This window comes from Fringilla coelebs, assembly GCF_963513975.1.
Source record: "Fringilla coelebs genome assembly, chromosome: 10".
Taxonomy (NCBI): domain Eukaryota; kingdom Metazoa; phylum Chordata; class Aves; order Passeriformes; family Fringillidae; genus Fringilla; species Fringilla coelebs.
In genome coordinates, this window is record NC_140036.1 from 4,785,026 (window position 1) to 4,798,649 (window position 13,624).

The 13,624-nt window shown below is 45.1% G+C and overlaps 1 protein-coding gene across 1 annotated transcript in view; it reads right to left on the reverse strand.

Annotated features, from left to right (window-relative positions):
• Window positions 1-13,624, reverse strand: part of RYK (receptor like tyrosine kinase) — a gene marked incomplete at its 5' end in the record, with an annotated part of 54,260 nt that overhangs the window by 19,185 nt on the left and 21,451 nt on the right. Inside the window, 5 exons of the mRNA XM_084212110.1 lie at window positions 4,006-4,092; window positions 6,582-6,707; window positions 8,904-9,004; window positions 12,808-12,952; window positions 13,564-13,620. Coding sequence (XP_084068236.1) covers window positions 4,006-4,092; window positions 6,582-6,707; window positions 8,904-9,004; window positions 12,808-12,952; window positions 13,564-13,620 — 516 coding nt within the window. The remainder of the gene's footprint in view (window positions 1-4,005; window positions 4,093-6,581; window positions 6,708-8,903; window positions 9,005-12,807; window positions 12,953-13,563; window positions 13,621-13,624) is intronic.

A 13,624-nucleotide genomic window follows, 5' to 3' on the forward strand; every position in this document is an offset into this window, starting at 1 on the left:
CACGGGCATGTTACAACTATCTCCCTGGAGTGAACTAAAACTCCATGAAAGAAAAAAAACTCTTTTAAGGATCTGGAGTAAAACCCAGGGATGAATCCTCCTTCAGCCAGTCTTTATAAGAGATGTGGTGTTGAGATTTCAAGAGAAGCATCTCCAATTTTTACATCCCATCCGTTTAAGAGCTACAGAACAAGGAATCACTGAATCACTTTAAAAGTACTTCAATAATTTCATGAAGTGTTCAAATGAAAGACCCCAAATTCTGTGGCAGATGAGAAAGCAGTCAGATCATGCTGAACAAGCACGCTCCAACCTATTCAACCCCTGCACTGCTATTGCTCAATCAGGCTCAAACTTGCTCTTTGAGAGTCTGACCTAATAGTTCTACCCCAGCCTGAGACAACAGGGAATCCAGAATATTCCAGGAAACTCTGGATGGGCTCTTCCACCTCTCAGGCAGGTCCAGGCTCTCTCAGTTTTCGTGCATTGCTGGCTCCTTTAAGAGCAGATCACTTCAGAAGGGGAACAAAGACAAAGTTCAGAGAAATCAGGGACCCTGTTTTCACTCTCCTGGTTTATAGCAAAACCCAGCATCTCACTGGAGCTCTGGGAAACATCAGGGAGGGAAAGTGGGAAGTGCTGCTGCAGTAACTGCAGTCAACTACCTGTGCTTTTGATCCTTTGGGGGCAACAACTAACCACATGGAAAGAATACAAGGAAGAGACAAACTGACAAGGCTGCAACCACTCTCCCTCCAGAGCAGATACAACTGATGAGCACAACAGCCACAACATTCACCTTCTCCAGCACAGGAAATGGAAAACTGACAGCACACCCCCTCTGCCCACATGACTGGAAATCCCCCCTCTTAAAAGGGCATGGATGCTGTGAGACATTGACAGCTGAAGGAGGGACACATGAAAAGAGATCCACTGTGACAGGCACTTAGGGCATGACTTTTCTTCATGGATTTTCATTCAGAAACCACTCCTTGAACAGCACAACCTGGGCACCCACCTGAGTGCCACAGAGCTCTTCTCTTAACAGCCAACAAACCCAATCTCTTGGCCCATCTGTAATACTTGTTGGGCTGAGGAGGTTCAGCCTGGAGAAGAAAATTTTCCAAGGATACTTTTCTGTAGCTTGTGGATTGTGAGAAATACTGAAACAGACTTTTGATCACAGCTTGCAGGGACAGGGAAAAGGGCAAAGCTTTAAACAGGAAAAGGGTAGATTTATATTTGATATAAGGAAGAGAATTTTTAAAAAATTAATTATTTATTCTTCCTGGTGAGGTCAGACACTGGCACAGGCTGCCCAGAGTAGTTGTGGCTGCCTCATCCCTGGAAGTGTCCCAGGCCAGGCTAAACAAAGCTTGGAGCAACCTGAGCTAGTAGAAGGTGCCCCTGCCCATGGCAGGAGTGGGAATGGATGGGCTTTAAGGTCCCTTCCAACCCAAATCATTCTGGGATTCTAGGATTCTCTTGTTATGGCTTTAAACCTGGAATTTCAACTCCCCTAACGTCAGAACAGTGTCTTCAGTTTCTCAAACTCTGATCCTGGTGAGAAAAAAGAGGTGTTTTTTCTCTCAAGGAGGTTATCCTTCCCCACAGTACCTACTCAAAGAACCTCAGTTCACATTTTCCAAAGATCTGGAATACTCCACCCCCACTCCCCATTGTTTCCTGACATTTGGGGCACCACTGGGCTTCATTTTACCAATTTCAGAATGCACCTCTGGGAGCTCTGGAGCAGCTCATGCTTTTGGGAAGGGATAATTTAGCTCCATAGACAAAGCCTTTATTCCTTGTCTATTTTCCATGACCCTCAGGCTTTACTGCCTTCAGCAAAGAGATACTTAAGTCAGTTTAATGGTTCTCATACCCATCAAGCTTTTATGGTCCTGCCCTGCTTCTGCTTGTGCCAGAACAGCAGTGTGTGTGTGGCCACAGAATGACTGAGATCAAGGAAAAACTCTGGTTACAAGAGAATTTTTGCAGGTTTTTTCTTCCAACCAGATCAAATTCCCAACTTATTACACGTCCCAGCCACACACACAGCAATAACAGCCAGGGTGTGAAAATGAAGCTGTGTAATATCAGCACTGCAAGTGAGCTGCTGTGAGGAGAGGGGATGTTACAGGTTTTATTCCTTGCAAAATTCTGCTGCCCAGGCCCAAGTATCAACAAAACTTACTCTACACTTTTTACACACAGATCCTTTTCAATGCTGGGAAATTCTCTACAGTGATGAATGCCATCACTGCAGTCAATCCTTCCCTGCAAAGGGAAGAGCTTTTTTTCCTATAGTACATGAATGTGTCACAGACACAAGCCACTATAAGGGAGAATTATGGATTTAGGAGTGCATTGGAAGTCCCATTTTGGGAAAGCAATTCAAAAAGAGGTCACAGGAGGCAGCTAAATTAAGATCACTTTTGACAAATGTTGTATTGTTTAATCCAGTGCTATAAAAAGTAGCTCGCGTGCCAAGGGCCAAGTTTTTGAGAACTATTATTAAATAAGAGCCAAGAAATAAAAAGACAGAGCTGTTTGGCAGTGAAAGGGAACAGAAGAAGGCAGAATTCAGAAAATGTTCCCAAAATACTAGAAAGAAGCAATTTTTTTGGTTTTTAAATAAGAGAAGCCAGGCTGGGGGAGCTGGGGGTGTTCACCTGGAGGAGAGAAGGCTCCAGGGAGAACTCAGAGCCCCCAAAAGCAGCTCCAGGAGAGGTGGAGAGGGACTGGGGACAAGGGATGGAGGGACAGGACATGCTTTAAGCTGCCAGAGGGCAGAATTAGATGGGATGTTGGGAAGGAATTCTTCCCTGTGAGGGTGCTGAGGCCCTGGCACAGGGTGCCCAGAGAAGCTGTTGCTGCCCCTGGATCCCTGGAAGTGTCCAAGGCCAGGCTGGACAGGGCTTGGAGCACTGGGACAGTGGAAGGTGTCCCTGCCCATGGCAGGGGGTGGAGCTCTGAGGTCCCCCCCAGCCCAACCCATTCCATTATTGTATGGCATGTGAGAGGGAAGAGCACCAAAAGCATCTGATTGTGTCAGGAACAGACCAAGGTGGCTGCTTCCTTTAAGCAACATATTTTCCTTAAAGGTAGCAGAGATTAAATAGGTAGCAGAAAGATTCAACAACAAAATTCAGCAGCTTCACCATTTCCCAATCAGGATCTTTGAAAATTAATAGCCAGGCAAAAAAAACCCCAAAAAACAAACAAACAAAAAAAAAAAAACAGAATGAGTTGAAATTCTTATTGTTTTGCAAGAAAGAATTAAAGAAGTTGTCAAATGAAAAACCAAAGGCAACTGAAATGACATAAACAAGTGGTAAAACAACCACTGTACTGGGAATTTGGCAAAAGGAGAACTTGTGATGATTGCAGAGGAAGGGATTGATGTAGGATACTTGTACTATACACACAGCATACATGTGACAGACATGTGGGACATTTGCAATATTTTCATCTACACCCACCTTGCTCTTTAAGCCTACCTATCCCCATTGCAAGGTATTTCCTGAACACAGGTGCTGTATTTGGATAAATTCAGCTCTAAATGCCAATTCTCACACTTCAGTTGCAAAGCTTAAGGAAGGCAGAAACTACACCCTGTCTTTTGTACAGCCATGCATTTGTAAAAGATTTTAAAGATACATTTCAGGTGTTTCTCAGCAATTTGCAGGGGACAAAGCTGTGACTGGGAAGACAATGACATGATGAGGAAAAAAAAAACCAATATCATTTTCTACTTAGAAGAATAATAAACAGAAGTATTCAAGGGTGATGACTGAAAGCACTGGTGGAGAACACATGCATTTTTCTTCCATATAAGATTGCTGTTCCTTGTGACTGAAGGAAGCATCCAAACTGCTTTTGCTTTTCATCATTTGCATATTTTGGGGATAAGGGGAGTTGTTGTAAAGCCAGGCTTGGCACCCCCAGCCTGCAGCACAATTCAAACACCTGCACACAAACCCACTCCTTCATGCAACATACCTTTAACAGTTTTGACAAAAACTTGTTTCTCTTTACTGGGGTCTTTTTCTTCTATTAGAATTCCATGGAAAATGCGCCCAAACGTGCCTGGGAACAGAACAACCAATCAGTAAAGAAACATTGATAACATTAGGAGTATCTTAAGCAAACAGTACCTTTCAGAGCAGAAAGTGAGGAATGCCTGCAGTTAAAGTGTCTCCAAACACAATTCAGTCACCAAGAGAGAACTTAACTGCTCCCCAGCACGAGGGGGATTCACAACTACAGGCAGCAAATGGTGAAGTTTTATATAAATAAAACTAAAGGGGAAAAGCATGAGAGTGAACTAGTGATAGCAGCAGAGCCCAGAGAAATTAAATCTCAATATGATGATGGTTTATTTGTGGCACTTCAGTCAACTCCCTGCAATAAGAACTCCAGCTCCCTTTTCTCACCCATTCAGTCTGGAATCTAAGCCAAGGCACCTCTCACAAGGATCAAGGTTTTTTGGAAACATCAATTCTGGCCAGCCAGCACACATGGAACGCTTTGAAACAGCCAGCACCACATTATTCACAAGTTTCACCTCAGCTGGAAGGTGCTGGGGTTGTTTGGGGGTCATTCAGGCTCTGCAGCATTTTTCCATTCACAAGACGTTGCTGATGCTACTGCAGGAAGAGGAGCTAACTCTGAGGAGCTGGGCTGAGAACAACTGGTAACACACAGAGAATTAATTGGCTTTTACTGCTCAGCTTGGCAACACCTTCCTGCACCAAGGTGTGCATCACCTCCACGCACTCTATTCCAGCATTACAGCCCCTTCCCAAGGATCCCTCCTGCCTGACTAGGTTGAAAGATCTTAGACAGTATGAAATACAGGTCTGGTTTGTTTCTAAACACCTTAAACAGGGGCAGTGCAACACTTCTGTCACCTACCCTGGGGCTGCAAAGAAACCCTGCATGACAAGGGTCTTCAAACTGCAATCTCACTAAGCAGCAGCTGAACTCAGGAGACTCTCAGGCAACCACAACACCATTAATTACCTAACAGCAACTAAATTCCTCCTGTCTTGGTTCTTGAAGACTTTGAGAAGACTATTCCCAAAATGTAAAAGCAGGTGAAGCTATGGAAGACACGTGAACTTTACAATGAATCTGTAAAAAAGGTCCTTGCATGCATTTACTTTATCCCCTTCTTCCCCTCTGAAGCTCTTCTGTGGCAGAGACTCAACACCACTATGATCCTGAACTAGACTTGGTCAGGTTTTGTAAGTCCTCTGACACATGGATGTGGCACTTGGGACATGTGTGAAATTGGCAGTGCTGGAGAGAGCTTGGACTCGATGACCTCAGAGGGCTTTTCTAACCTTAATGACTCTGTGATTAACTTTTGAAGGTTCTGACTCAAAGCAACAGCTGGAGGCTAAGAAACGAGATCCCAGGATTAACTGGGTCCAAACTGCATTCAACAGCTCCTTATGCCTCATCTGGCAGAGCAGAGCAGCTCTGCCACCAAACATCTGAAGTGTTGCTGGGGCACTGAGTCACTTCTGGTCATGAGTGACTCCCAACATCCAGGGCAGCTCTGCCACCAAACATCTGAAGCGTTGCTGGTGCACCGAGTCACTTCTAGTCATGGGTGACTCCCAACATCCCAGCTCCAGACAGCCCAGAGCAACACAAAGCACATCCCACACGCCAAGGAAAGTTTTTGCAGAGCCCACACTGGGAGTGAGCACAGAGCTGCCACCCCAGAGGTTCAGAGGCACACACTGAACAAGAATGGGAACATCCTCCACTGCTGCTCAGACTAACACAAAGCATTCTGCCTCCAAAGGATGATTATCTCCAATCTGCAGCTTTGGGAAGTTTGATTTCTCAGGGAACAGAGACTTGAAATTGCAGTAGTAAAGGTGAATGACAAAGTAAACTAAATATTTAAGCCTATTTTTCAAATTCAGTTTCAACAGGAATCAATTCATGTTGTGCATGAACACTTCCGAAGTGCACATGAAACAAAGAGTAAACAATTCAGGAACTGGCTGATACTTGTGGGTCCTTTCAACTCAGGATATTCCAGGAAAACAATCAGGTAGTTTCTGAATCTTTTATATCAGGGCTGTAAATGTTGCCTCTGCCAATTAGATTTCCAAAGCAAAGTTATCAAACTGAGACACCAGATTCGGATAACAGAAGTTTTTCTGAGCTTTGGGTAGGTTTTGCTTTGATTTTTATGTTGTTAAGAGCAACTCTCCTGTAGGAACTCCCAGAAGTGAGTTACCTTGGCACTGAGTGATTCCCTTTCTCCTCAGCCACCCTTCACTTCAGGGAGCAGGTTATTAAGACAGACAAGCCCAATGACTTACTGAGCACACCTGGTCACTCCCCCAGCCTAATTAACTCTGGAAGCTGCTTTCCCCACCCCCACACCCCAAATGCAAACATAACTCATCATTCCTCCCATCCACCAAAGCTACAAAGATCAGAAACACCACACGTGAATGATTTCAGAACAATCTGTAAACAAATATCCATGTATTTATATTTATATATCTACAGCATGTTGTAGGAATGACGTGTCTGAGAGCTGTAAATACCTTCTTGGAGCACATCTTTGAGGGTGATCCTCTCCCTGGAGATGGCTATGTCCTTCACTTTAGCTTTGGCCTCCATGAGAGTGACACTTTTCAGATCATTCTTCTCTATCCGTAATGTGGGATAACCTGAGGAGCCAGCAGAGCCAAACAATCCAACATAAATACCCTTGGAATGAGAACAGGCACAGGGCTTCACCTCTGACCACCCATGCCTCCACACACAAGGGAGTAGCATCATCTTAAATAGATTAGATATAAATTTTTAAAATATTTAAGTATTTAGCAATGAAAAACACAAAAATAATCATCTGCAGGGAAAGAAATTACACAGGAATTCTCTGTAGTGTCATGCAAACAACTTTGATTATTAACTCTGGGTGAAGGAAAACTCCTGTACTGAAGGTGATCAACACTGCACTGCCCTCAGGAGGAGGAAACAGACTGCTGGAAAACTCGGAGCTGGGAAGATGCCTTACCCCAGCAGGACATTAACAAACTACCAGTGCCCTCTTCTGGCACTTCCAGACATCTGGATACACCAGAAGAGTCAGAAAAACTGGAATATTTTTGTACATGTGTATGAATTATTAGACAAATCTTGAGAATTATTCTGGTAATACTTTCTTCAAAATTTAAATGTTACTGAAAGCAAAATTATGCAACTGTAGAATGACCAAGAATGTCAATCCTGCTTTTATTTCACACATCCAACCTTTTCTCCTCTTCTCCTAATTTGCACTGGGGATGTCCCAAAGCAGGTAAGAGACACTGTGAAGCAAGGGCTCTCCCCAGCAAACAGGTTTGATTCTGTGATTCTAAGAGACAGAAAATAAAAAGGCTGGGGAGGGACTCAGGTGACAAGAGGGAAACCAACTCTAGGATAATTTGCAGGGTAAGGTCTCTGCCAAACTCTGTGAAAAGGAATTTTTTAAACATTTTTTTAACATTTCATATATTAAATTTTTACGAGTCTGTTTTTAAATTAATGCTTATACCAAATACATAATAAAAGCAGCTCTTTGCAAGGGAAAGATGAACCCAGATCACAAATAAGTTTGTTGGGTTGTTTTAGGGAGATACAGTACAATTTAGAAGTGAACCAAATCTCTCCCAGAGGTGCAATTCAACCTCAGGTAAACACCTGCTTCCACACATGGGGAGGAAGAAAGGAGAACACAGGAGGGCTGAGATGACTCTTCTGCTGTGCTCCCTCATGATGGGACAGTCACTATCACCAAAGTGCCATCAGAGAACAATGGGAGAGACTTTGGGGTCTCTCTAATAATAGTTGGTTTAAAAAAAACCCCCATGTGTGTCCCTATGCTGGCCACCTTCCCTCCAGCTGGAACAGTCCCTTCCCTGGAGCAGGGCTGGATGGGATAGCCCTCCACCAGACAGAGGAGTAAAAATTCCACAGGTAACAAATACATTAATTAACAACAGAATTAACTCAGACACAGCTGAGAGCACTTGGTCTGTTCAACATGGAGGAGACTGAAAGACCTGGTCCCAGTCTGCAGCTCCTCCCAAGGGGCAGCTCTGAGCTCTGTGACCAGGGACAGGACCCAGGGAATGGCTGGAGCTGTGTCAGGGGGGTTGAGGTTGGAGATCAGGGAAAGGTTTTCCCCCAGAGGGTGGTGGGCACTGCCCAGGCTCCCCAGGGAATGGGCACAGCCCCAAGGCTGCCAGAGCTCCAGGAGAGTTTGGACAATGCTCTCAGGGATGCACAGGGTGGGATTGTTGGGGTGTCTGTGCAGGGCCAGGTTGGACTGGATGATCCCTGGGGGTCCCATCCAGCTGGGATATTCTGTGATTCTGTGGTATCAGTTACCAGGTCAGTATCTCAACTGCTGCCACTCTTCCTTTCCTCTCACTGCTCTCTTCAGTTATTTTATATCATTTCAAGCAAAGCTGTAAGCAACAGGAGATGACAGGAATAACACATCAGGATTCATGCACATGGCATCACCTGCTTTAGGAACTGATCCCAGGGCTGGGTGGACACATCCTGCTCTCTCTCCTCTGCTTGGACTGCACAAGGCAGGCTCTTCCCAGTGATAAAACAGATACTTCACAGCTACTGGCAAAGTCTGGCTGCTCTGGGTGCAGGGAGAACAACCCAAGGCACAAACACAGCCTCATGCTCCTACGACCACTCACATCCCCCCGAACTCACTCCTGACTATGGCATGGCTGGATAAAACACACACTGTGTGAATTCAAGCAGCAAAGTGACAGAGCCAGAGAATTATTCACGTTCCTTTCTTGCATTTGCCACCAAGGCAGCGTGGCAGGAGGCTCTGTGCTTAGATTAACACTTACTGGTTACTGGGGTGGCATTGTTGGGCGTGTCAGCCCGCAGGTACTGCGTCGTCTGCGTGGAGGGTTGCGACAGCCCCTGCGAGCTGCTGCTGTCACTGATGCTGTGGGGAAACAAAAGTGCACATCAACAGCACTGCTTGCCACTCCAACACATTCCAAATTAACCTGTTGAGGTCAAAACTAGGAGATTTTCCAGGCAAGACTTCAAAAACTCTGCTCTTTTAAAGTCGCTCACACATGAGAATGCATTTCAGGCGACTCAAAAATCTTGGCACTAAGCATGAACATCTTCCTCCTATTTGATTTCCAGAACTTGCTCTATCTTCTGGTATTTCTCTCCACTTTGGAGTAATCAAAGTGACAAAACATTCCTTGCCAGAACCATCCTGTCATACCAAGAACAACTATTACATTCCAGGAAAGATTTGCACACATTTCTCTCATGGCACTGATGTCCCACTCAGACAAGGGCTCTATTTCACAGCCTACCCTACTTTGCCACTGCCCTCCCTAAGGGCATCTGTTGCCCCTTCCAGCACCACCTAAAATGTGCTTTTTGAGATGCTTGCTTTGGGCAGAAGGACCCAGGGGCCTATAGAATGTCCATGAAACAGGTAAGCCACAGCCTAAACCATAGCAGGCTCACTTCTGTCTTATTTTCATAATCAAAACCCTAAAAAAAAGGCTGTTGCAGCTGTAATGGACCAAAACTCCTGTTGGCAGGTCAGATGGCAGGGCCAGAAGCTTTTTTGTAGTTCTTCCCCTCCAAACACACACAAACATCCCCCCCTCCCCTTTGATCCAACTTCAAGTGGGTTTTCCACTGCTGTCTGTATTGGGAGGACAAAGAGGAAACTGATTTGGGATACAACCTCTGCTTTGCCAAATAATCAACATTTAAGGTCTCTTGGGCTGCTGCTGAGCACTGGCCAAGCAGGGCCAGCCACCCCTGTAGGATTGTCAGGCATGGCTGGTGATGCCCTCCAGGCCCACTGCTACCTTTGAAGCCAGGCATCCTTTAAAAACCAGAAATCCATTCTGGTTCTTCTCCATTATAGCACAACCATGGATAAACCCACTGAATTTTTTATTTGGAACAGAATCTACTGAATCTCACAATACAAACGTACTCATTTAGCTGGCCTCAATCTCTCCCTGGAACTTTTTTTTTCCAGTTATTCCCACTTCCAGGTGCAGGGTTCCAGCACAGCACTTAGCACAAGCCTAAAAACCACAGATGCTGGTCTAGCTCCTCCCCTTTAACTTCCTGCAGAGTTTTTGAATGAATATTCTTTAGTGCTGGCAATTATTACTGCTTATTTGAACTGCTCCCACTATTGCATCCACGAGCTGCCTCAGTACGACCCACTCTGCAGCAAGCTCCCCAGGAAGGAGAATCTTGGCATGGTCACCACATCAAACACCAAGGCACAACTTGCATTTCCTTTTCTTGCTTTGGCTGGAAACTCCTTTTGTAACCTGATCACCCAACTAGCCCTGCGGATTCCTTTGGCTGGAGGCAAGTGTGAGGAAGGAATTATTCTTTTAATGCCCGTTGCAAGATTGAAAAACTGCCTTTTGGGTTGGCTTCATTCTGGTTTTTAGGTTGAACTCACTTCCTGAGCTTCCTCACTTGCATATTCTGTCAGCTATTTGAACGATGCCTTCTTGCTTTAATGACTCCCATTATCCTGCTGTTAAGCCATGCCAGCTTTCCTTGGCATTTTTCCAGTGCCTTTGCTCTGAGGTTTGCAGCAATTGCTGTGGACTTCCAATACAATGTTCCTAAATAATCCATGTGCAGCCTGTAAACTCGGCTTGAGCTTCCAGTTAACAACGCTCCTAGGTTTTATTTAGTTCTGGGGGTTGAAATTAAGAGCACCAGTGGGTTTTCCAGGCTCTGCTGCTCCTGGGAGGTCGTTAACCCTAATGACATTGTCATATTCCATTCAGGAACCTTTTACAGAAACAGTCTGAGATTATAATTCACAACTAAATCAGAAATTCTTGCTTCCCTCAGTGAGTTTGTTCAAAACAAACCCCACACCTCCTGATTTTCAGGCACATTTTGCTTCTGTTACACCTTTGCTCTTCACTGCTTGACCAACAGCTTTTACACAGCAGCACATCCAGGCAAGGCATCTTCAGGCTCAAAAAATAAGTCATCACATGGTGCTTGAAGAGCTACACCCCAGGAGCTGCACAAACTTCATAAAATCACACAATGGTTTGGGATGGAAGAGACCTCAAAGATCATCTCATTCCAAACTCTTTCCACAGACAGAGAAAGTGCCCTGAATTTATCAGAATTTATACAGGGATTCAGAGCACATTAACACCTGCAAACCACAAAGGACTAACATCAGATGGATTTTTAGCTGTATCTCCACAGAAAGTCAGTTGGTTTTTTAGGATTTTTACCTTGTATCTCCACAGAAATCCAGTGCAATGGAATAGAGGGGAGGACATCTGATCCCACTGCTGGGCTGGACACCTCAACACCTCACTATCCCACACCATAAATGGAATGTTCTTCCTTTCTGAATTAGAGCAAGCTGCACATCCTTTAACACCTTCAGCTGATTAAAACCCCTCCATCAGACAATTGAGGAAGGCTGACAAGTTCATTTGGTTACAATCAAGAAACCACAACTGCTCAGTGCAGGGGCACTGCCAAAGCCACATGGACAGGGGACACCAGGGGAGGGAAGGGCAGGGAGAAAACTGAAAGGAACAGATGAATGGATAAGGAGGAGGATGAAAAGATAAAGCTACTCCATGAGGCTGCAGGCAGCACAGAAACAGTTCAAGACATCCTTTAGTTCAAGATATCCTTTCACAGGGGTGGCCACCCACAGGCTGTTTTCCAAAGGATCCAGTTTCACACTGCCTGCTCCTGAACAGTTGCATCTGATGCAGGCTGTTCACACAGCCTCAGTCCACCTGCTTTTCCAGCCTCCCTTCTCCTTGGTGCTTAATCCCCCTCCAATGCCCTTGGACTCATGTTACAACTCCATTTTCCATGCATGTGCTACATTTTTTCCTGATTGGAAATATATTTGAGAGAGCCCCACGCTGCCAGTTTTATAACCAAGCAGTTGTAAAGCTCAGACTGTACCCTAAGGCTGAACTGAATACTGGAAAATCAATCAAAGTAGTGAAAACTGAAATTCAGTCTCCTGCAGGTGTCAGTAAAACCCAAATGTTTTCATCCAATCATGGAAAAGCATGGAATGGTTTGGGTGGGAAGGGACCTTGAAGCCCATCCAGTCCCACCCCTGCCATGGGTAAGGACACTTTCCACTACCCCAGGTTGCTCCAAGCCCTGTCCAGCCTGGAACACTCCCAGGGATCCAGAGGCAGCCAGAGCTTCTCTGAGCAACCTCTGCCAGGGCCTCCCCACCCTCCCAGGGAAGAATTTCCTCCCAATATCCCACCTAAAGCAAAATAAAGGTAAAAACTCTCTGGCGTGGAAAGCCATTCTCCCTTCTCTTGGCACTCCAAGCCCTTATCCAGGAGCCCCTTTAGGCACTGAAAGGGACTCTAAGGCCTCCCTGGCATCTTCTCTTCTCCAGTAAGAACACCCCCAGCTCTCCCAGCCTGCCTCCCCAGTGAGCCCAAGTCAATTTTTCCTTCAACCCTGACAATCTCTTATTCTGTCTGAATCTTCCCACTCCACACAAATATTCTGGCAAAACCTGAACAACTCTTTCACCTCATAAACAGCAGAGCACCTGCAACTGCTGCCTTTCTGCAGCACAGCCTCACACAGGCAGCATCTGCCACAGCTTGCCACTGAGAGCAGAAATTGCAAATCACCACAGAGTGCTCATTTGGAGACTGAACTCCCACTAAGCTGAGTAAATATGTCCCAAAACTACACTGGGAAAGCTTGAACACATACCTGTCATCCAACTCTATCCTTTTCATGCTGTGGAGGTGCAAGACAGCCAGGATGATTGCCACCAGGAATATCACAGCACAGCACACACCCACACTGATATAGAACACTCGGGTCGAAGTGGTGGGAGCTGCGTTCACAGGATCAACTGCAACAGATGTGGAAATTTACTAAGCCCTTCTCAAAAAAGAGAAAAACCAACTAAAAACCCCAAAGAAACAACATTTATTAGTTTGTTATGGACTGGAGGCAGGGAGGGGCAGCAGCCTCAGCCATCCTAAATGTTCTATAAGGTATCCTGGAGAACAATTACCCTGGAGGAGACAGTGGAGGTAGAGAGCACTGAGCACTCTTTCCCACTGCTTTCCAACAGCATTTTGGCAAAAAAACTCCCATTTTGGGTACTATGGAGCCACAGTCAGCCAATGATATTTCCAGATAGAAGAGGAGGAAACTACCTCATTCTATTCCTTCAATAGTGATAAATTGAAACAGCAAACCAGACAGGCCCTAAGGTCAAGAAAATAGATCAGAGCCATGTAAGGAAACCAGAGCCCCTAAGATGTGATACAAAAGTTGTTACAAGACTTGGAATAGGGTTTTTTCCTCTTCACCAGTTAAAACAATTAATTATCAAAAACCCACTGGGTACAGTACAGACTACCTGGGGACTGTTTTCATAGGGAAAGCTGTGGAATCAAAGCACATAAAAAGTTTTTCAGTTTTTAAACCCCAAGTTGTACATTCAGGATTACTTACAGATAGCCTTGCTGCTGTTTTTATCAGCTGTTGGAGATCTGACTTCTGGTTCAAGCTCTAA